The sequence below is a fragment of the Lissotriton helveticus genome, chromosome 5_1 (assembly GCF_964261635.1).
Source record: "Lissotriton helveticus chromosome 5_1, aLisHel1.1, whole genome shotgun sequence".
Lineage (NCBI taxonomy): Eukaryota > Metazoa > Chordata > Amphibia > Caudata > Salamandridae > Lissotriton > Lissotriton helveticus.
The window spans coordinates 1,991,510,844-1,991,535,238 of record NC_136065.1 but is presented as its reverse complement, the minus strand read 5'-3'; the positions used below and the strand labels follow the sequence as shown (position 1 = coordinate 1,991,535,238).

Below are 24,395 nucleotides of genomic sequence, written 5' to 3'. Positions count from 1 at the left end.
CCAGTATCTGTTGCAGTTGTTTGAAATTGTGTTTTAGGTACAGCCTGGCCAACACTAGCTTGTTGCTTTGCTTGCACATCTACACAATAGTGTTTTGTGAATGTGTGTGGTGTAGACCATGTAGCTGCTCTGCAGATGTAATCTAAGAGAATGTTCCCTAAGAAAGTCATTGAAGCCCCTATTTTTCTGGTAGAGTGTGGGGGAATAGATCATGTACGTTTTGCTTTTTGATAGCAAATTTGTATGCATTTCACAATCCACCTTGCAATCCAGCTTTTGATATAGGATTGCTTTTATGTGGTGGTGAGAAGGATACAAAAAGTTGTTGAGTTTTGCGAAAAGGTTTTGTTCTGTCAATATAATAAAGGAGTGCTCTTTTTACGTCTAGCGTATGAAGAGCTCTTTCTGCGACTGTGGTTGCGAGAAAAATATTAGCAACTCTACAGACTGGTTGAGATGAAAGGGAGAAATAACTTTAGGAAGGAATTGTGGGTTTGTCCTGAGAACCACCTTGTTATGATGGAGTTGTAAAAATGGTTCTTGAATAGTAAGTGCTTGAAGCTCACTGACTCTTCTAAGGGAAGTAATGGCCACTAGGAAACCGACTTTCCATGTGAGAAACTGCAATTCGCATTTGTGCAGGGGTTCGAATGAAGGACCCATTAGTCTTGTGAGAACAATATTTAGGTTCCACACAGGTGAGGGTGGTACTCTGGGGGGAATTATTCTTTTGAGTCCTTCCATAAAGGCTTTGATGGCAGGTACTCTGAATAGTGACAAATGTTGTCTGATTTGTAAGTAGGATGCTATAGTATCAAGGTGTAACCTAATAGATGTGTATGCTAGGTTAGACCTTTAGAGATGTAGCAGGTAACCTATAATGTGTTGGATTGACACATCTAAGAGTTTGATGTTGTTATTGTTGCAGTATATAATGAATCGTTCCCACTTGGCTGCATAGCAAGCTCTAGTGGTGGGGTGTCTAGCTTCTCTGATAACATTCATGCAATCAGGGGGGAAGGTTCAGGTAACCAAACTCTAGTACTTCCGGAGCCAGATCACTAGGTTGAGCTATGCCGGATCTGATCTCTCCATGGCTCTGGGTTAGGAGGTGTGGAGAGAAGTGTAGTTTTTGGTGCGGGACTACAGATAGTTCCAGTAATGTGGTGTACCACGGTTGCCTGGCCCATGTTGGAGCAACTAGGATGAGAGTCAGTGAGTGTTGCTGCAGTTTGCGCACCACTCTAGTGTTTTGAGTGGGAGAGGCAGAAAAGCGCACGCAAATCTGCCTGGCCAATTCAGCCATATTGCATTGCCTTTGGACAATGGGTGTGGATACCTGACGGCGAAGCTTGGGCATTTGGCGTTTTTGTGTGTGGCGAAGAGATCTATCTCTGGGTGCCCCAACAACTGGAAAAATGGTTGAAGAACTTGCGGATGAAGTTCCCACTCGTAAGTCTGTTGCGTTTGACGACTTAACAGATCTGCTATACTGATCTGGGCTCCTGGAACATGTTGGGCTGGGAGAAAAATGTTTTGATGAATAGCCTATCTCCATATGCTTTGTGCTAGTTTGGAGAGTTGCAGGTAGTGTGTCCCGCCTTGTTTTTGTAAGTAATACATTGTTGTCATATTGTCCGTGCGGACTAGGACAGCTTTGCCCAGAATGTTTTTCTGGAACAACTTCAATGCTACGAATATGGTTAGTAACTCTAGGTGATTGATGTGGGGTAGCCTTTCTTGGGGTGTCCACCTGCCCTGCATGGTATGCTGTAAAAGATGAGCTCCCCAGCCGGAGAGCGATGCGTCTGCTGTTAGCAAAATCTGTGGAACTGGCGCACAAGTTACTTATATCTGTAAGAAACAGTAGTTAGTATTAGATTCCTTACCTTAGAATATCCCCAGGCGTCAGACTGGATCTGGAAACATTTGCGTAGCAGTACCCCTGCGCGCAGGTAGGCGTCATCTGCAGCTCCGCGTCCGTCGTCGGCGTCGGGTTGACGTCGCCGGAGTACTTAGACACCGCCCTCGCGCGCTGACGTCATATACACAGCTTTTCCGCGCCAGAAACGCAGAGCCATGATAAAAACCAACACTGGTGCCATGAAACTAGGGACCTGAAAGGGGATGACCTTAACCCTAGATATCGGTTCGCAGAAAGGGGAGGATGGGTGGGGCGGTAAGGAATCGAATACTAACTACTGTTTCTTACAGATATATCGTTACCGAAGGTAAGTAACTTGTGCATCTGAAAGAAGCAAGTTAGTATTAGATTCCTTAAAGAGGGTCTTGTCCGCAACACAACTTTGTCCGAATGGACAGAAAGGAAGGGAGGCTTGGATGAAAGAGCCTGGAGCTCACTCACTCTCCTGGCAGAGGTGATGGCAACCAGGAAAGCAGTCTTAAGGGTAAGAAGACGGAGAGGACAGTTATGAAGTGGCTCAAAGGGAGCGCACATCAGAAAAGTAAGTACAAGGTTCAAGTCCCACTGAGGCATCACGAAAGGAACAGGGGGAAAGACATGAGTGATGCCCTTTAACCCCTTCCATGCGTCGGACGGCCGGCAGCCGTCCGACGTCACGGTGGGCGTGTGCGGAGGACGGCCGGGGGCCGTCCGAACCACGCCCACATCGTAAATCACCCGCACCGCGGCGGAATTTTCGCCGCGGTCAAGGGGTTAAGAATCGATTAACAACCGGGGACTTGAACAAAGAAGGCTGATCAGGTAGCCTTAAGAAGGCGGAAAGGGCAGAAAGGTAGCCCTTGATAGTGCCCAGAGCAGAGCCCTGCTGGGCAAGAGAAAGAAGGAAGAGGAGAACCTCAGAAAGAGGGGCAGAAAGGGGATCCACAGCCTTTGCTGTGCACCATGCCACAAACTTGTTCCACTTGCAGGCGTATACCGACTTTGTGGAGGGACGCCTGGCTGCCAGAATCACTTCACAAACTACAGGAGGCAAGTCAAATGGCCTCAACTGTCGCCGCTCAATCTACAAGCATGGAGGTGGAGACTGGACAGGTTCGGGTGGAGGACCGTCCCCTGCTGCTGCGACAGAAGGTCCTCCTGAAGAGGCAGACGAATCGGGGGATCGACAGACATACTGAGTAGCTCGGGATACCAGTATCTTAGTGCCCAGTCCGGAGCCACAAGGATAACTTGGACCCGGTCGCGTCAGATCTTCTTCAGCACTCTGGGCAGAAGTGGTATAGGCGGAAAGGTGTACAACAGACAGCAGCTCCACTCGCGACGAAAAGCATCTCCGAGCGAGTGCCGCCTTGGAAATTCCAACGCGCAGAACTGATGACATTGCGCGTTCTCTTCTGTGGCGAATAGATCTAACCAAGGCTCTCCCCACTGCTGAAAGAGACCTTGCGCCACGTCCGAGTTCAGACGCCATTCGTGATCCATCATGCACCGACGGCTGAGTTCGTCCGCCTGGCGTTGAGGACGAAGAGAACCCCCCAGAAGGATGCAGGAGGCCATCAGCCCCAGAAGCTGCAGCGTCAACCTGACCGAGACTCGGGATAATGGCTGAAAGATCAGAATCAGAGCCTGAATATCCAGAACCCGCTGCTTGGGAGGATAAACCCGAAACTGCGCAGAGTCCAGAACCGCTCCGATGAAGAGGAGCTTTTGAAAGGGACACAGGTGTGACTTCGGCACATTGATGGAGAACCCCAGCAGGTGCAGGAGGTCGGCCGTAGTCTGGAGGTGGCTGACGACTGTCTGGGGCGAGCCCACCTTCAACAACCAGTCGTCGAGGTAGGGGAAGACTGAAACCCCAAACTGCGCAGATGAGCTGCGACCACCGCCATCCCTTTCGTGAACACCCGTGGGGCGCTGGTAAGGCCGAAAGGGATCACGGTAAACTGATAGTGCTCGTGGCCTACCGTAAACCGCAGGTAACGCCGGTGGGCCGGCAGGACGGGGATATGAAAATAAGCGTCCTGCAAGTCCAACGCTACCATCCAGTCTCCTGGGTCCAGGGCAGCTAGGACCTGAGCAGAACTTCTCCTGCCGGAGGAAGCCGTTGACGTTCCGCAGGTCCAAGTTAGGGTGTAGGCCCCCTTTGCCCATCTTGGGTACCAGAAAGTAGTGGGAGTAACAACCACACCCTACTTCTGGCCCAGGAACGCGCTAGATGGCCCCCTTGGCCAAGAGGGCCGTAACTTCCTCTCGAAGAGCTGCCAAGTGATCCCCCGACACACGGTGGTACTGCGGTGGCATGGCTGGAGGGGTCGCCTCGAAGGGGAGGGAGTAGCCCCTTCGGACGATTTGCAGCACCCACCTGTCCAATGTGACAGTGCGCCAGTGGAGGTGGTGATGGCAAACCCTGCCCCCCACTGGCGTCACATGGGCTTGAAAGCTCAGACTAGGAAGATTTTGAGGCGGATGCTGCAGGGGCAGGTGTGGACTGGCCTCGCCGTTGTCCCCGACCGCTGCCACGGCGGTTTCCACGTCCGCCACAGCGCTGGACGGTAGTCTGCAGCCCGTGGCTGGCCGGACGTGTGGGGGCGCCCCTACCTTGGCCACGAAAAGGAGCAAAAGGCAGCCGTTGGCTGGCGCGGGCCGAGAGGCACAAGGACTTGGCCGTAGCCCTGGAGTCCTTAAAGCGCTCAAGCGCATGGTCTGCCTTGTCGCCAAAGAGGCGACGGCCATCAAACGGCATGTCCATAAGGGAGTTCTGGACATCAGCTGAAAAGTTGTCGGACCTCAACTAGGCGTGGCGACGAATCGCCACCGTCGTCGCCATCGCTCTGCCCAGTGAGTCCGTGGTATCCAGCCCACATCGGATGGAGTACCGTGCCGCAACTCTACCCTCCGCAAGGGTTTGGGTGAGTTTAGTCTGGACCTCCCCCGGACATTGTGGCAGCACGTCCGCGACCGTGTCCCACAGAGAGTGGGTATAACGGCCCAAGAAGAACGCGGTGTTGACTGACCGCAGCCCTAAACTCAGGGAGAATACCTTTTTCCCGTATTGCTCGTACCGCTTGGATTCCCGATCGGGGGGAGCCGTCGGGAATGCGGTCTGGGAGTTAGAGGCAGAGGCCTGGATGACCAGGCTCTCGGGAGTGGGGTGGGTGGACAGGAAGCAAAGGTCGCCCGGAGCCGGGTGATGGCGTCTGGCCACGTTCCTATCTACAGGCTGACCTGTAGCGGGCTTGGACCAAGTGCCCAGAAGAACGTCAGACAAGGCCTCATTAAACGGCAGCAGAGGCTCGGCCAAGCTTGCCTGCGGTTTAAGGACCTCAGTGAGGAGGTTAGTCCTAATGGCCGCGACGGGGAGCTCCAGGCCCAAGGCCTTGGCCGCCCGCACCACACTGTAGGCAGCCCCTCCTCCGTATCCACGGTAGGAGGGGAGACAAAACCAGTGTCCGGCGGCGAGGTGTCCAGACCACTGGCCTCCCCTAGCTCACCTGTCCAGTCCTGATAAGACTGGCACTCCTGTGCCAGAGGGTCCTCAGACCCCTCCCAATCCCCCTCGCCACCCATCTCCTGAGGCTCAGGACCAAAGGACGGGGCCGGGTCATAGAAGTAGAAATCTCCTAGCGGCGGGGGGCGCTAGAGGGCGCACAGCGGGATGGTTGACTCGTGAGTCAGCTCCGCCGGACGGGTGCCTTAACTGCGGCAAAAACCCATGACCATCACCGAGAAACCTCCGAAAATGATACCGAGGAGGTAGGAGAGCCACAACTACGTACTGGTGCGGAGTAATCAGTTGTAGGAGCGACGGCTGCACATTTATGCCGCGAAACGACTCCGGATAGAGCGAGAGGCCAAGATGGCGGTCGCGTGAAAGCTGAACGCTGGGACTACTAGCTCGATGGGGACACGAAGGTGCGACTGTTATCGCCCCGCAGGCTGCTCCGAGATGGAGAGGCAATTCCAGAGTGGCACTCGAGCATAGCGCTAGCCCAGGAGCGCCAAGGAGTCGGAAAGCTAGCGTGCGTTCCAGCGGAGGTAAGATGGCGGCCGCAGTGGAACGCATAATTGCGAGCATTCACGGAGCCCGGTCTGAAGCCTACCAGTGGACGAGAAACGGTGTCCGCAGCCTGTAGGGGGAAATAATCGAGGCTGAAGGTACATTGGGGACGCATAGCGGGCATTGACACTGAGACGTCGGGACACACAGATAACGAGGCTGAGCTGCCAGGAGTGCGGGGGGAGGGGCGCCAGTCTGCCATTGAATGGAGGATAAACCATACGCAGGTCACCAGGCACAATCACATAGACGGCCAGCGACCGCCACAACAAGAGCTACAGCCACAGTTACAACCGCGCTGACCCTTCGCCTGGCACAGAGGGGGTAGGCATGCAGGGCAGACCCCAGTAACACTCCCTATTACAAATCAGGTGCTCATCCAGGGAAACTCGACCACACAAAGGCTGCTCAAGAGACTTGAACGCCAGAGAGACGTCTTACCAGACTGGTGTGCAACCAATGAACAACGCAGGCCCTCCAAGGTCAAATACACCCAAGAACCGGCAGCAGCAGTCACCTAACGGGTTTACCAGTGGCACCACTGAACAAACGCGACGCAACGCTCCACCTCGATCCTGCGCTATGGGAAAGACAGAGAAACAACAGACGAAACTGCAATTCGAGGCCAAAAAGCAAAAGGGCGGCGCCACAAGGATGTCAGACGTGGAGGGAGAAGGCGAGTCTGGAGAGGGGACAGGCATGGAGAAGATTCTGCGAGCTATCCAACAAAGCCTTCACGACATGAACAACAAGTTAGATAATGTGGTGCTGCGGGTGGATAACATGGCCGCCAAACTCGACAAGCACGGCGAGAGATTGGTGGAAGCGGAACAACGCATATCAGGAGTGGAGGATACCGCGGCACACACTTCGAAGGTATGTGGAGGACTGGAAAAGACAGTGGAGGTACTACGCGCAAAGGTGGAAGACCAGGAAGCCAGGTCCAGGCGCAACAACGTACGGATAGCGGGCCTGCCGGAGACCACCAACACGGGGAAAATGGAGGATTACGTAGAGACACTGTTGAAGGAATTGTTCGGGGCGGAAAAGCTATCGTCTGTCTTTCTTGTGGAAAGAGCTCATCGCTCTCTTGCGCCTGTTCCCAAACCGGGTGCGCCGCCTCGTATGATCATAGCCCGAATGTTAAACTACAGAGATAGAGACACTGTCCTACGGCTGGCGAGAGAAAAAGGAATCATCAACCATCAGGGCAACACCCTGCAATTTTATCCAGATCACACCATGGCGGTGCAACTGGCCAGGAAAGAATTCGCACCGATAAAGAAAAAATTGCGAGACATGGGTGTTGAATATGCGATGCTCTACCCAGCAAAACTCAGAGTTGTCTCAGCGGGTAAGCCCACTGTCTTACTCACAGTACAGGCAGCAAACGAATATGTCAAGAAACTGGGCAAACGGCAAAAAACGCAGGAACGGGAGACTCATGGAAGCGACGATGAATAGCAGCAGTACGGCGGCAACATGAGACATTGGACTAAGAGGCATGCTGCTTACATCTGGCCGACTTCACGTGAGACGAAAACTACGTATACCTCGAACTCCCACAGCGACAGGACGGAGGCAGTGAGCGGGACAAGATATGGGACTTGCAAGGCCTATGGTCCATGGAAAGCAGTAAGCAGACTTGTGCAATGATTCGTTGTCGCTCAAACGCTTGGAGCAGGGTGACACTAAATCGATGCTCTCAGGTAACGGAGAACTGGGGGGAGGGGGTGAGCGGGAAGTGGCTCAAGACTGCGATCACTGGAATGCATAAGATGTACCATGTACTGAAAGACACCAGAGCTGGTGGCACTACACTCAGAGGACATGGAGGGAGGCGGAGAGTGATCCCACGGGTTTACCAAGCAAAAGTATTCATATTGTCATAGGCACCTGTCCACATCCACCATGTGGATGGAGAAGTGTGCACCTGGCGACACCCCCAAGCGGGTGCGCCCCTATTACAGTTCTACAGGTTATATAGTTGTATTAAAGGGATGGCTTTGGCACAGTTTGGGCGCTGAAGTGGGTGGGGGGAGAGATGGGAAATTAAGAGTTGTTCGACAGTTGTCACTGTGTCTGAGAAGCATTGTGACCTCCGTAAATAGCAGGGAACATGATGTGCATGGTACGCCACACTCCGAAATGGAGCGATCCCAAATGTATACACCCGAAGAGCTAGATGTCTCGCCACACTGAGATGACTTCCACTAGCACTAACAAGACACCGTTCAATGCCACTCTTAAATGCATGACATGGAACATTCGGGGACTGGGGAATCCAAAAAAGATACGACGAGTATTTGCCTACTTGGATAGATTGCATATGGACATAGTGTTCTTACAAGAGACGCACCAGGCGGCTGGCACAGACAGCAGGATAGGGGCAAGGTGGGCGGAGTCGATCTCTAGCTCAAACTATTCCTCATATTCTGGAGGGGTCAGCATTCTCATACGCAAAGGAGTACACTTTGAGATTTCGACAATACACCGGGATGCAGAGGGGAGGAGCATAATAGTAGTCGGGCTGGTGAGACGCCAACGATTAGCGCTGGTGAACACATATGGGCCCAACATAGATGACCCTGGATTCTACACAAAAATATGGCAGGAGATAACACAACTCCGAGTGGACCACGTACTATGGGGTGGGGACTTTAACATAGCATTGCAAGACGGATTAGACAGATCACACACCACAATAGAACCTCACAAGCGCGCGAGAATGAAACTGACAGATGCAATGACTGATTTACAGATGTCGGATATCTGGAGAAAGTGGAACCCGGGGGTGATGGCGGCAACACATATCACTGCAACGCACAACAGTTGGTCCAGGTTGGACTATTGGTTAGGCACGAGTGAACTACTGTCGTGGACAGTCGGGATCAGTCACTTGCCTAGGACGCTATCGGACCATAGTCCGGTACTCTTGGAGCTACAGATACCACACTACACGCCTCCGCCGTATACGTGGAGATTTAATGCCGGAGCCCTGAAAGACCCAGTATACACGGACACATTACATAAAGCCATTGTGGAATATTTTGAAATAAACTGCCCAACTTCGGATGATCCCTGTCTAATATGGGAAGCATTCAAGGCCACAATACGGGGGGTATGTATCAGCACCACAGCGGGAATTTTGAGGGACATACGACAACAACTGGCATCGCGAGAAAAAGCAATACAAATGCTTGAACAAGAATACGCACAATCGGGGGACGTCTCATTATTAGCACGCGTCAAAACATTATTGCAGGAACACCAACAATTCGCGACAGATGAGCTAAACCATCTTTCCAAACGCGCCAGGGCGAGAGCATATGGAGAAGGGGGGAGGCCCGGCAAAACACTTGCGGAGAAAATATGCCAGGGCAGACCACAACACAACATAACAGAGATTGAGACCCAAGAGGGAGCACTCGTCAGGGACGTAAATGGAATTCTGGGGGAATTCATGTCCACATATGGTACTCTATATGAAGCGAGACTCACACCAACACAGGCAGACATGCAAACGTATATGGCTGACATTGAAGTTGCATGGCTATCAAATGCTCATAGGGATTATTTAGCCCGCCCTGTGACAGTGGAGGATGTTCTAGATACGTTAAAACTGTTACCAAACAACAAGGCGCCGGGGCCAGATGGCTATACGGCGGAATTCTACAAAACTTTCGCAGACACACTGGCACCACATCTGGTCAGGCTATATGGGGCGGCCCACGAAGCACACACCTTACCAACATCCATGAGGGAAGCAATGCTTATAGCCCTGCTTAAACCGGGAAAGGACGAAAAGCACTGTGACTCATACCGCCCCCTGTCCTTAATTAACGTAGACACGAAAATCATAGCAAGTCTACTGGCCGCGAGGCTTAAGCCATTAATGCCATTACTAATCAGGCCAGACCAGTCAGGTTTTATTCCGGACAGATCCACGGCGCACAACACCAGGACGCTATTTGCCCTGGCACATTATCTAGCACCTAACATCAAAGCTGTGGCGGTGCTATTAGACGCGGCTAAAGCATTTGACACAATAGCCTGGCCTTTTCTACACGCGGTACTAGTGAGGATGGGGTTCCCGACCATATTCACGCAATGGATAGGAATGCTATATACGAACCTGTCGGCCCGTATTCGGGTAAACAGATACGTCTCAGACCCAATTGCAATATGTCGGGGAACAAGACAAGGTTGCCCGCTATCTCCCATGTTATTCGCGTTGGTGTTGGAGCCACTAGCTTGCAAAATTAGACAACACCATCATGAATCTGCAATTCAACTCCCATCCCGTCCGATTCACATATCCCTATATGCGGACGACATGGTGGTGTATGTAAAGAACCCCGCGCAACATCTCAACCCACTTATACGCGAATACATTAAATTCGGACAACACTCTGGACTACAAATAAACTGGTCGAAGTCCCTGGTTTTGGCTTTGACGGATAGCACTGCCCCATTTACACTAGATTACCCACTGGAATTGCAAGAAGAACCCACTAAATATCTAGGGGTGTGGTTCCACAGGGACCCAGAACAAGTAATAAGAACTAATTACGGCAGAGTGATATCATCGCTAGATGACAAAATTAAACGCTGGAACAGGCTACCTTTATCATTAGCAGATAGAGCTGCAATAGTGAAGATGGTCATACTGCCCAAACTTCTGTACCTATTTACAAACATCCCCATTAGGCCTCCAACAGAGGTGTTCCGGAATATCACTAAACTGATTTTGAGCTTACTCTGGGCAGGTAAACATGCTAGAATGCAATTGCAAACAATGACACTACCATACGAAAAGGGGGGTTTTAAGATCCCGAATATGTATTTGTATTACCTCTGCGCTCAAGCTCAATTTGCACATCACTGGTTTCATGAAATACCATTTCTGTCTCATGTAGCAGTGGAGTCGGGGGATGCTGATCCAATACCCTTGACTAGCATACTGACACACAGGCGGCCTAGAATACATGCTCGAGACATCAATCCAGTGAACACTACAGTTGAGGCCTGGAGACTGATGGGTAGGGCTTCCGGAAAGCTGCCGATATATGCGCCGAAACTTCCTCTGGCTAATCACCCAGCTCTATCGGTCACACAGGAACAGGTGGGGATGGATCTCTTGCGACATGCAGGCATTGACACATTGGGGGATCTATACGAAGATGGGGTTTTCCGAACGCTGAACAGCCTACATTACATAAGCCACCCGACATTACTATTCAGCTTCACATATTATAGATTACAGAGAGCGGTCAAAGATCATTTTCCTGCGTTCCCGGAAGAGCCTACAACACTAGACACGCTACAACTGCTGCTGGCGGCCCCGGCGGCCACACACCTGGTGTCCAGACTATACACGAGTTTACAGAGAGAAGTGGGGGGTAACACTGAACATATGAGAAGTAAATGGAACGCGCAACTGAATGAGGCAATATCGGAGGAAGATTGGGAGACAACATGCTCTCTTACCAGTATGCTGACACCCAACGGGAACCTCAGGATCATACACTATAAATACATACACCAGGTGTACTATACACCTGAGAGGCTCCACAGATATGGGTTGCGGGACGATTCGAATTGTGTGCGATGCAGGCAGGAACACGCGGATTTCCTACACCTAGCCTGGTGCTGCCCCTTAGTTGGAGAGTACTGGGAGAAGGTGGTGCGAGAGGTTGGTAAGATGATTGGGGAGCCACTGGACTGCACGATACTGGTCTGTCTATTGGGACTAGTACCGCAGCTCAGAGCGACAAAGAGAAAGTTTTGCGTGATTGCGTTATTAATGGCTAAGAGGAGGGTGGCAATGCATTGGAATGTAAAACAGGGACCAAGAGTGAAAGACTGGCTAACAGATTTGACTTACTGTCAAGATACACTAACTACTTACGGGGAGGAATTGCCGACTGGATCTCGCCCCAAAGACTTCTGGATGTATTTAAAGGACTATTTGCAGGAGCAGGCATTGACAGGTACTGATTGATGGTAATGATGCAATTGGCGATCTTATTGGATGTGAGGGTGTGGTTGTATTGGAAAGGCTGGTACACGGAGAGAAGAATGCTGTGACACAGGGACTACAATTGTAGGGTTACTTGGTTTAGTTAAGGTCCTTACAGTTCTGCATAAGGATAAGAAAAAGTAAAATGTAAGTGTAAATATCTGATATGGGAAACGTGCCGCACTGTGTGAACATTTAATCATGTCTGCTGCTAATGTGCCGCCGGTCCAGAGGATGTCGGCTAAATGGCTGTGTACACCACAAGGAAACTCCTACTGGGACACTGTAAGGCCGGCCCACAGAGGTTGTAGGCATACTACCTGTAATGTTAACAGCTGAATGTGCAATAAACGACTTACACAAAAAAAAAAAAAAAAAAAGAAATCTCCTAGCGGCGTCGAATACGGCGCCGGACCCGAATCGAGGGAGGGATCGGGGACGGCGCCGCCGGGAGGCGGCGCCAGGGGCGACACCCTGGGGGCTGGCGCCGGCGAGGTCGTAAGATCGACCGGCAGTGACCCGGATCCAGCAGGGGCCTGCGGCGCCGGAACTGAAGTCACCGGCGGCGTCGGGACCGAAGCACCCGACAGCGTCGGGCCCGAAACGCCCGACCCGCTGGGACCCCCAGTCAAGGCCGCTTGGCCCGAAGGCGCCGCGGAGCCCGACGGAGGAGTAAGCGACCTCATGGCCGTGAGGAAGGCCTTGATATCCTCCGGCGTCGCGTTCTGCCCAGGGACCGACGGGTATGAAGCAGGCCGCGGGCGAAGCCGCAAGGGCGGTGTAGCCCGAACCCCCGGCCGCGTCACATGAGCGTTGGGGGGAGTCGGAAAAACGATGACGTCTCTTCGACTTCTTGTGCTTACCCGAGGACTTCGAGCCCGAAGACGACTCCCGGAGCTATGGTGGCTCCGACCCCGCGACCGGTCCCTTTACCTCCTCGCAGACTGGGACCTTGAGAGGCGCGGGGCCGACTGCCGGAGCTCGAGTCGCTTGCGGGACCGCTCCCGCCTAGCTTTAGACATCAGGGCCCGACAGTCGGAGCAGGCCTTGTCGTCGTGGTCGAGGCCCAGGCAATGAAGACACCGGCGGTGGGGGTCAGTAACCGACATCAGTCGGTGCAGGGTTTAAACCCGGGCATCCCTACCGGCACCATCGGAGTCGTTAGACTTCGAAAAGGATCAAAAATAATCGAAAAAGTTTAGTCAAAAATTGACTAAGGGGTACCACTTTTTCCGGATCTGCGCTTGCTGGCGCGGAAAAAAGATGAACTGACGTCAGCGTGCGAGGGCGGCGTCTAAGTACTCCGGCGACGTCATCCCGGCGCCAACAACGCCGACCACGGATGCGGAGCCGCAGACGATGCCTACCAACGCGCAGGGGTACTGCTACGCAAAGGTTTCCGGATCCAGTCTGACGCCTGGGCATATTCTAAGGTAAGGAATCTAATACTAACCGGTTTCTTTCAGATTTGATGAACGGTTGCCCCTTGGAAAGGTTTTTGGTGTTCCACCACTGCAGAGAGCGATGCGTGTGACTGTCCACCAACACCAAATTTGTGATGAGGCGTTCTATGCTTGCTATCCTGGCTGGACTGAGATACGCAAGTGCCTTTGAGGTATTTATTGTAGCCCCGAGGTATTGTTGCATGTGTGACAGTTGTAGGTGAGACTTTGGGTGGTTTATGGTAAACCCTAAGACGTGCAGCAGTTGGATTGTGGCGTGAGTGTGGTCTACACACTGGTTGCATTACTTGGCTTTTATGAGTCAGTCGTCTAGGTAGGGGTAGACATGTATATGCTGCCTTCTTAGGAGAGCCGCCACTACTGCTAGACACTTGGTGAAGACTCTGGGTGCTGTGGTGACTCTGAATGAGAGAGCCTTGAATGATAATGCTGACCGTCAACTACAAACCAGAGATATTTCCAGTGTGAAAAGGAATATAAAAATAGGCGTCCTTGAGATCTAGAGTGGTAAGGAAATCGCCTTGTGCGAGCAAAGGAAGGACCTGTTGAAGCATGACCATGTGAAAGTGGTCTGATTGTATGTACAGGTTTAGGGGTCTGAGGTCCAGGATGGGCCTGAGAGAGCCATCCTTCTTTGGAATGAGGAAGTATAGGGAGTAAACCCCTGTGGTTTGCTGATGCAGGGGTACCGGTTCTATTGCATGTTTTTTGCAGGAGGGGAAAGACCTCCTGTTTTAACAGTGATAAGTGTTCTAGTGACATTGGGTGCTGCCTGAGTGGTATGTTTGGGGGGTAGAAGTGAGTTCTAGACAGTAACCTGTTTGAACGATTTGTCTCACCCACCTGTCTGTGGTGATGTTGCTCCAAACAGGAAGAAACTGTTGTATTTTCCCCCCGATAAAAGTGGAATGGTCCGGGGAGAGCGGAGTGAAGTCATTGGGTAGGGGTGGAGGCAGATCGGGTATTGTTGGTCTTGCCCCTAACCTTTGTTATTGTTGCCTCGGTAGCCTCCTCTTTGGTAACCTCTGGTGAATGTAGACTGGGTGGGAGCCTTGTAAGAGGTGGAGGGGTTGTTAGAGGAGTAACCTCTGGAGGTGCCTTGGTAAAAGGAGCAACGAAAAAAAATGTCTGGGAGCTTGCGATTGCAAGGCTCCCATAGACTTTGCTGTGTCTGTCTTTTTTCATCTTTTCAAGTGATGAATCTACATTTGGTCCAAAAGTATTCATGATCAAATGCCTGGTTTAAAATGGAACTTTGTACTTCAGGTTTAAAACCTGAAAACCGTAGTTAAGTATTTCTACGCAGAAGGACACTTGTGTTGACTGCTCTGGAGGCGGTGTCTGCTACGTCCAGAGCTCAACGAATGGAGGCGTTAGTGATGATTTTTTCCTCCTGTGTGAGGTAATTGGCTCTGTTTTTATATGTGTCTGGTAGGTGCTGCAATAAGGTCTCTAGTTCATCGTAATATGCCCTATCATACCTGGCTAACAGACCTGTGGCGATACGCCATATAATAGCTGCTTGTGATGCTGTTCTTTTGCCAGAGGCGTCTAAGAGTTTGGACTCTTTATTAGGGGTGGAGCGTCCCTGGAAGTCAGAGTTGGCCCTTTTCCTAGCTTTGGAGACTACTAGTGAATCTAAAGGTACGTGGCCTTTAATGTAGGCTGTGTCCGCAGGGGCAGCTTTGTACATTTTGTTGATCCTTGGGTTAATAACTCTAGCCCTCACAGGATCTTTAAACACTTCAGGTGCATGCTTGATGACCCCTTTTAGCATCTTGTTTAATCTGTGCTGCTGACTGCTAGCAGCTTCGCTGTTCTTTCTATCACCGTCCCGCTGATGACAAGCGGGGAACGGCTACCTGCATTTTTAAAACTCCCGACGCCCACCCCGCCCTCCTGACCCCTCCCCCACCGCGTCACCATCTATTTAGTTCTGTTTGCTCCCCCTCGCGCGTCGTCTAAAAGCCCTGTGGCAGAGGGCTGAGGGCTTCGCGCTGAGCGCTGGGAATAGATATTTGGTATTTTAAAACTTGTTTAATCTGTGCTGCTGACTGCTAGCAGCTTCGCTGTTCTTTCTATCACCGTCCCGCTGATGACAAGCGGGGAACGGCTACCTGCATTTTTAAAACTCCCGACGCCCACCCCGCCCTCCTGACCCCTCCCCCACCGCGTCACCATCTATTTAGTTCTGTTTGCTCCCCCTCGCGGGTCGTCTAAAAGCCCTGTGGCAGAGGGCTGAGGGCTTCGCGCTGAGCGCTGGGAATAGATATTTGGTATTTTAAAACTTGTTTAATCTGTGCTGCTGACTGCTAGCAGCTTCGCTGTTCTTTCTATCACCGTCCCGCTGATGACAAGCGGGGAACGGCTACCTGCATTTTTAAAACTCCCTCCTGACCCCGCCCTCCTGACCCCTCCCCCACCGCGTCACCATCTATTTAGTTCTGTTTGCTCCCCCTCGGGCGTCGTCTAAAAGCCCTGTGGCAGAGGGCTGAGGGCTTCGCGCTGAGCGCTGGGAATAGATATTTGGTATTTTAAAACTTGTTTAATCTGTGCTGCTGACTGCTAGCAGCTTCGCTGTTCTTTCTATCACCGTCCCGCTGATGACAAGCGGGGAACGGCTACCTGCATTTTTAAAACTCCCAACGCCCACCCCGCCCTCCTGACCCCTACCCCACCGCGTCACCGCCTATATAGACGCCCATTATGTGTCAGCGCAGCGGACGAGCGCAGCGGGCGCGACGTAGGTGCGCCGGAGTTGCGCCAGAGTTAAGCCCGTCTGCGCCCGTCCGCGGCCGGCCGGGGCTAGGGGCGCTCCACTCTGTCCCTCTTGTTTCGTATACCCGTGCATCACTTGTTGCATGTCACAATCCTGCGCTTCCGCCACCTGGGTCTGTTCCTAGGTTGGTTTCTTTAGGCCTGCTTACCACCCGTAGCTCTTTTCCCGAAATAACACGGCCATTCACCATCTCGAGACCCCCGGTCTCTGACCCCAGATCTGATCCTCACCTGCTGACAAAACCTCCCTATCACTCCCTCTCAGTTTTTTATCTCAATACCCGTTCTCTGGTCAGTCACCAACTTGACATTTTTCATCTTTTGGAGTCAGAACAACCTGACATCCTATTTTTGACCGAGACTTGGTTGACTGACGATTCCGCCCCCGATATTCTGGCCGCCACTCCCCCCGGTTATCATATACTACAAGTTAATCGTGCCTCCGGCAAAGTCGGAGGGGGAGTTGCCGCCCTTTTTAAGCACCCGATTCGCTTCTCTACAGTGCCCACCACCAGCATTCTCTTAGTAGACTGTCTGGTAATCCGGTTGGAACTGCCAGGATCTTCCCTTATATGCGTTCTGACTTATCGTCCTCCCTCTTCCATGCCTAATTTTCCTGCCCAGTTTGGGGACCTCATTGCCCAGCTCTCCATTAATAATTCTAATATATTAGTCTTAGGCGACTTTAACTATTGGCCCTCGGACCCCCATGAATCCCCCAGTTCATTAGCTTTTACGGACCTCATGTCAGGTCTGAATTGCACTCAGCACATTTTCTCGCCTACGCACTCAAAAGGGCACATCCTGGACCAGGTGTGGTCATCGGGCGTGGACATTTCAGCTCCCCTTATTCTGCCATGCCTGTGGTCAGACCACTCGTTAATTACATTTACGCTAGGGATTCTCTGCCCTACCGTCAAGCCTCAAGAGATGAACTTTTTTGCCCGCAATTGGAATAGGTCTGACTCTAACACTTTTCATTCCATTCTTGGTTCCTCTGCTCCTTCCACTTCCGACCCATCCGTCCCTATTGATACCCAGTCACTAAACCTCAACCGCTGGCTCACCTCCGCCGCTGACGCAGTAGCCCCATTAAAATTAGTCAGAGCCAGACGTGGCCACGATGCTCAAAGGTGGTTCACCGAGGATCTGAGAGCCCTTAAACTAGGCCTCCGCCAAGCAGAACGACGCTGGCGTCGAGGTTATTCCCCTCAGAATAAGGAGGTATTTTCCTCTCTTCTGAAAAAGTATAAAATCGCTATAGCTCTTGCTAAATCCTCCTATTTTTCTACCAAAATCATGGATTCTACAAATAAGTCGAAAGACATATTTGCCATCGTGGAGGAACTATCTAACCCAGCCAGACTCACACCAGGGCCACTTCCCTCCCAAATTCTGTGCGATTCCCTGAATGCTTTCTTTATCGGAAAAATAGCTAAAATTAAAGCTACTATTGCTGCTCAAACTTTACCCGTTCACTCCCTAACCCCTGAGTTCTCTAAATACTCTAACTCTCACACTCTCACCTCCATTCCCCCCATCTCGATGACTACCTTTCTTTCGCTTCTGCACAAAATTTCTTCTGGTTCTCCTCGTGATTGCTGCCCTCCCTTGGTTCTTCGAGCAGCTTTCACTTCCTGTCCTGAGCCCCCCTTGGCCCTCATTAATAGCTCTTTGGTCACTGGGGCTGTCCCCTGCTCTTTTAAACAAGCGGAGGTGGTTGCCATTTTAAAAAAATCTTCAGCAGACCCCTCTATCTTGACCAACTACCGCCCTATATCCCTTCTCCCTTTCCTCAGCAAAGTTCTGGAATCGCACGTGACTTCCATACTCAGTTCCTTCATTGAGGACTCGTGTGTCCTGGACCCCAAGCAAGCAGGGTTTAGGCCTGCGCACTCAACGGAGGCTGTCATTCTCTCCGTGATGGATGAACTGCGCAGAGGGGCTGATGTTAACATCCGACAAGCCCTGGTCCTTCTGGATCTATCGGCCGCTTTCGACACGGTCGACCATGGGATCCTGGTCGACCGTGTCGAGGAGGCCGGCATCCGAGGGACCGCCCTTGACTGGGTCCAGTCCTTTCTGACGGGACGACAACAAGCTGTCAGGCTGTCTCAGTTCTCCGCCACTCAGGTTGAGCTGTCCTGTGGTGTCCCTCAGGGCTCTTCAATATCCCCTCTTCTTTTTAATTTGTATTTGGCCCCGTTACTCCGTGCCCTCCGCGGGTTGAACGTTATTGCGTTCAACTACGCGGATGATATTCAACTGATTTTTAACATTGATTCTTCTGAGGATTCCATCTCCACTTTTCAAAATACACTCTGTCTTATCAGTGACTGGATGAGCTTAAATCATCTGAAGCTCAACCCCGACAAGACTGAACTAATTCTTGTCGGGGGAGCCTCCAACCCATGGCAACAGTCCATCTGGCCTGCCTGTCTTGGTAGCCCACCCTCTCCAGTCCACTCTGCCAAAAGTCTGGGTGTCATTATCAGCAATGATCTTTCAATGACTCCCCAGATCAGCGCAGTGGTGTCCGCCAGCCACTTCCAACTCAGGAAACTCCGGAAAATATCTCGCCTTCTTACCACCGAAGCGCTTACGTTGGCTCTCTTGGCATTAGTGATCAGTCGTCTCGACTATGCCAACGTGCTATACGTCGGTATTCCTGAGTACCAACAGAGAAGACTCCAGCTGATACAAAATCAGGCTGCTCGCCTGATCTTTCACCAGCCCAGAGATCAGCACGTTCGCCCACTCTTAAAGAGTCTTCATTGGCTGCCGGTTTCTGCCCGCTCCCAATTCAAGCTAGGCTGCACCATCTATAAGTCTCTCTCTGGTTCAGGTCCCTCCTTTATCTCTTCTCTCCTTTACTCTTATACTCCGTCCCGCACCTTACGTTCTTCCCAAATGGCCCTGCTATCCACCCCCAGGTTCAAGAGGAAAAAACACGGGGGCTTAAGGTTCTCTCTTTTAGCCCCATCCTTCTGGAACTCTCTTCCTCTTTCTCTTAGACTAGCACCCTCATACTCTGGCTTTAGATCACTTCTCAAAACTTTCCTCTTTACTATTTCGTATCCTTAGATCTTGTTTCCTTTCTATCTATTTCCACCACGCCCCAGCACAGCGCCAAGAAACCTAATGGTGTTAGCCGCGCTTAACAAATTCTTTTCAAATCAAAATCAAATCAAATCAAATAGGCAAAATAGAAGTGAACCTTTGTGAGGTATCAAAAGTGTCCATTAGGAAATCCTCTTCCACCGGGTCTGGTTGAAAGTTAACTCCGTGGTATTGGACAGCTCTGTGAAGTAGCTGAGTAAAGCCCGTTGTGTCCTCTGGAGGGGAACGCCTAGAGGGGTAGATGTCCTCCTGTGGAACATTAGGGACATCTGGCGTGTTGTAATCGTCCCAGGGATCAGGGGAAGAAGGTGGGCCAAGGTCCCCTAGTGGCTCCTCATCCGCGCCCCCCACCCCCTTCATGAGAGGTGTCGTCATCGTTCCCTGGTGGAGAAGATTGTGTAGGAGAATGGTGTGGTGGGGGAGAAGGGATCCTGAGGGGATATGAAGCAATGTCCCTCTTTTTAGGTGGTGGAGCCGGTGCAGGCGTATCCAATGGTCTCTTCTTTGAACTTAGGGTGAGCTGACCAGTTTTAGGGTCTTTTAGAAGGGTTTTCTGTCTAGGTTCTGGTGTAAAGAGCTCTTCTGATGGAGACATCTTTCGGTACTGACTTTCGCTTCGGTAGACTTATGCGGCACCGACTCCGGAACAGTTTTGTGGTCTTTTGGCTTGGAACCGTGATGTTTTACAGTCTCTGTGGCTGTCTGTGGAACCGGTTGTTTCTTCGGTTTTGAGGCTTTTTTCGGCTCCGAAGGGTGTGGATCCGAACTTTTAGGGAGCGGCTTTTTGCTCGGCTCTGACTGTTTTTTCGAAGTGAATGGGTCGGTGATTGTAGATTTCGGTGCCGAGTGCTTGGATGTGGAAGCAGCGATCGGCACGGAGGAGGAGGGTGGTTTCTTTTTCGGTGGCGGTGACCGGGTTCCAGTACCGATGGCAGACTGACTCAAGGCAGAGTCGCCTGAAGGCTTAATAGGCTTCTTTGCCGAGCCCGAGGGCGGGGCATGGGAAGCAGTCTCTCGGTGTGCACCTGGGCCCGAAGGTGAAGGTGTGACTGAAGCCTTTTTCAATGGTGTATGGAGGGGGTCAGAGTCGATGTCTTTACTTACGACCCCCTGTGCAGGAGTGAATTCTTCGACGTCGGAGTCCTCTGCGTCAGAGGAGCTGAGGAGTTCTTCGACCCGCTCCTGTTCTGGTACGTCGACGCCCTCTTGGAAGATGTCGTCGGGAATGGATGTCGACGAACGAGCCATTGTTCTTCCAGCTAGACGATCCCGAATGGTCTTCTTTGAGCAGAAAGAGGCACAAGCTGCACAGTCTCTGGCCTCGTGCTCCAGTGAAAGGCAGAGGTTACACATCTCATGCAGATCGGTGTGGAGAAACTTCGACCCACATTGAGGATACTTCTTGAATGAAGTTCTTTCATGAGCCAGATGCCAAGGCCCAAGTAGGCCCGAAGGCCCTCGTCGACGATCGGAATCGAGGACTTCGAAATTGGAGAGATGCACGTCGAATGGGGATCGCGATCAAAACCAATACTGCAGAAAGGGTGAAGGATAGCGCGTCGAAAGTGGAATCGATGAAGTTTTCGAACTGGAGCGTGAGAAACACATCCGAGCCCGATGGCGGAAAAAAACAATCTGAAGATGGAGCCGAGGCCCATGCGCACTACGGTCCAAAGGAGGAGTCACCTATCTTGTGACTTCCAAAGACTTTTCCAGGACAACAACAAAGTGCAAACATCCGGGCCCAACACCAGATGGCGATCTATGCACAGTGTGTGATCTGCAGCTCATATGCCTCGAACCGAGACAATCCGTTCGATGACGAGCTGTGAAAGAATAGTCCCCTTCCATGTACTCTGTGGTATCCTGGATAGGATTCTCATCCTCATGATCAGTGTCTTGACATTTAACCTTAAGCTGTGATGGGCTGTATGATGGGCCAAACAAGCTCTCGTCCCCCGATTCCTCTATATCCAGAAGATGAGATGGGGTAGAGGTGATACCTTGCTTAGAGCTGTCAGGCCTGGAGACTTCAGGACCAACTGTAACATTTGAAGGCCGTCAACACTGCCGCCTTTGAAGCGGCCATAGCCAACACAGTAGAAACCACAAACGTCAAGTGTGATTTGCCCATCGTTCTTGACGATGGGTCCGTCTACTGAGCCTTTTTCGTCGACGAAGCCTGCTTCTGAAGCGTGACAGGCACAGATGCAGAAGAGGAGGGGGATTTCTTCTGGTCAGAACCTCTGGATGGTTTCACGGCTGCTTTTTCAGAAGAAGATGGTTTATCTGCCTTTAATGAGGTGGAGACCTCATTTTTACATTTTCTCTCAGCTGTGGAGCAACTAGAACTTTCCTCCACATCAGATCCAGAATCAGATCTGGACATCTTCTGAAGCCATAATAATAATCTGGCCTCTCGGTCTTTCAGAGTTTTGGCCGAAAAGGTTCTGCAAAATTTGCAATCCATGGCAGTATGCTTGGGATATAAGCAGTAAAGACAGTCATTCCTTGTGGGGGTCCTCAGAGAACAGTCTTGCCTTTTCTTAGATCCCTCCGACATCCTTCAAAGGTAGAAAAGGTATAAAACAATATCTTAAACTGAATTCAGCATGGTCAAAAGTTCACTAGCTGACAAACTGAGCAAAGCTCAGGGAGACTCCCTGACGACGTGCGGTTAGAAATCTGAGGTGTGGTGGTTCTGCAGGGGAGAAGGGGTCTTGGGCTTGTCTCTGATTGGTCAAAGTTTCAATCTAACACAATGATGCAGATTGGTTTTTAACTTCCTTTCTCTCTGAATGGTTTCTAATGTACTTCTATAGTTCTGTTTGTCTATGTACGGTGGGACTCCCACCATGACGACGGGGAAGATTCAAGCATGTGAATCTATGAAAGATTCAATATTGGAGAACTTCCCATCAACAGGCAAGCTAGAGTCTCTTTGGTCTACAGAGGCTCAGCTGAGCAAGGTGATAAGACTCACCGCACTGGTGGCAACCGGTGCAACTGTCTTTTCTTTTGGTACCTCCCATGACCACCTTCTTCCCGAATTCCCTCACTATCACTCTCCAACAGTGCCCCTCATCTACACACAACCTTTCTCTGATGTACATTTAATTTTTTATAGCATTACTCATAGTTCATTCACACACAGGTCTGTGCTCTGCATTGTACACGTTTGTTGCAGCAGGCACATTAACCCTCTGCCCCACTTTATGATGATACAAAACTGCCACTTCACCAAATACCGATCGCCTGAAAACTGCTGAACACACAAGGAAGTTCACCTGTATGTAAAACCATACGCTTTTTTTTAACTCACTGCCCCCCCCCCCTCAAAAAGTCAGCGCCTAGTGCAGCTGCACCGGTCGCACTGCCCTAAAGCCAGCCCTGGACTCACCTGTCTTTTGGCCTGCAGGAGGCATAGTAGCAGCCGGATGTGCTGAAGTGGAGTGAGGATGACCAGATCCACTCGAGTTCGCAATAGCTCCTGCCTTAGTGCAGTCAAAGTCCTTCCTGAAACACTCAGAGCTGATCTATATAACATCTGCTTCTCTTGTACTCTTAAAAGCTGACAGCCCCTGTGTAGTACTGATTCCTATGTAGCTCCAAGTAGCAGGCCTGCCAGCTGGTAATACCACTTTCTCTGATCATCTACATGCAGCACCAATTCTTCCTGATGTCCCAAATGTTGGTCTTACTTATATCCACCCACCACCCCAGTTCCCAATAACATGGACAAACCATCTATTAAGCACTCACAAGGAACTTGCATGAGAGAGTGATGCAGCAGTCAGAAGGAACACAGGATGAATTGGAGCTTTAAGAACTCGTGCTGACTAGCACTACATGGGGGAAGAGTATGTTAAGAACTCTGGAGGCACTGAGGCTACAGTGTCAAAACCTGGTAATTCAGCAGGGCGTTAGGGATATAGAAGGCAATGTGCCATATGTGTGCAGAGAAAACAGGCTTAGCACAGAGACAGATCAACTTATTTAAAAGAGAGTAGAAGTAAAGATATAAAAGCAGAGATTACAAAAGGAGAGAAACTATAGAACAGGGTGACAAGGACAGTCTGAAAAGAAATACAATGAAGGAGTGTTCAGGACAGAAAGTGGAATGTTTAAGTTAAGAGGAGGGGAAGTGAAAAACAATGTAAAAGAACAAGAAGGTTGGAACAAGAGCAAAGGGGGAAAAACAAGAAGGTAAGGCTGGGCTTGTCAGACAAATGCATGTACCACACCTGGCTGGAATTGGATGACGCATTCCACCCCTTTAGAGGGATCCCGAAGCTTGCTGTTGGGAACCTGCTCCAAAAGGTCAAGGACATCTTGGTACCCCAACTTCCAACTGAGGTTTTCTAGGTCAATGCCCCGCTGATGCCTGATGACCTCAATCAGCTTCAGCACCCTCAGGCCGCTAGCAAACATTGGCTGAGTGAGCACACATAGAATTTCTTCATCTAGCCCTGTGCGACAGAAAACAAAAGAATAAAAAGGATATTAGGTCCTTCAGATTAAGGGGGGGGGGGGTTCAACTCTTTCTAGTACAGCACTACCCTCCCAAAAAAACCACTGATAAAAATGTTGCATTATGTTGCATGGCAGGGAAGTTCAAACCTGAGGTCAGCTACAAGGCTGCCATGATCTGCAGTACCTAGATTCCTCTGTTTTTGCTTCTCCTTATGGTCTTCAGATAATAAGCCTGTCAGATGTCAATGACAATTCTTCCATCTTCTTTTAATTGAGCTTTCATATTTTAGCATAAGTAAATGTTAAACTTCTGTTGAACTATTCATTATTAGATGAGGTAGGGGTACAGAATTCACACCCTGCCTTCTGCCTGAAATAATCAGTCTTCACCCAACTGAGGTGAGATAGGACTAAAGTAATTTAAATCTGCCTACAAATTCTGCAGTGATGTGGTTCTGGGTGCTCTCCACACCCGAAACTCAGTATGAGTCCGGGTGGACTCTACCACCCGGTGTGGGAGTGAGGGTTTAAAAAAATCTTTTATAGCACACTGAAGTG

At 50.8% G+C, this 24,395-nt stretch overlaps 1 protein-coding gene across 10 annotated transcripts in view; it reads right to left on the bottom strand.

The window, feature by feature from the left end:
• Positions 1 to 24,395, bottom strand: part of LOC144756143 (uncharacterized) — a 435,391-nt gene that overhangs the window by 245,309 nt on the left and 165,687 nt on the right. For 7 of the 10 annotated variants that reach the window (XM_078645713.1, XM_078645715.1, XM_078645710.1 and 4 more), the window contains one exon: positions 23,609 to 23,833. The exons of the other annotated variants lie outside the window; for them this stretch is intronic. In XM_078645713.1, coding sequence (XP_078501839.1) covers positions 23,609 to 23,833 — 225 coding nt within the window. The remainder of the gene's footprint in view (positions 1 to 23,608; positions 23,834 to 24,395) is intronic. 10 annotated transcript variants of the gene reach the window in all.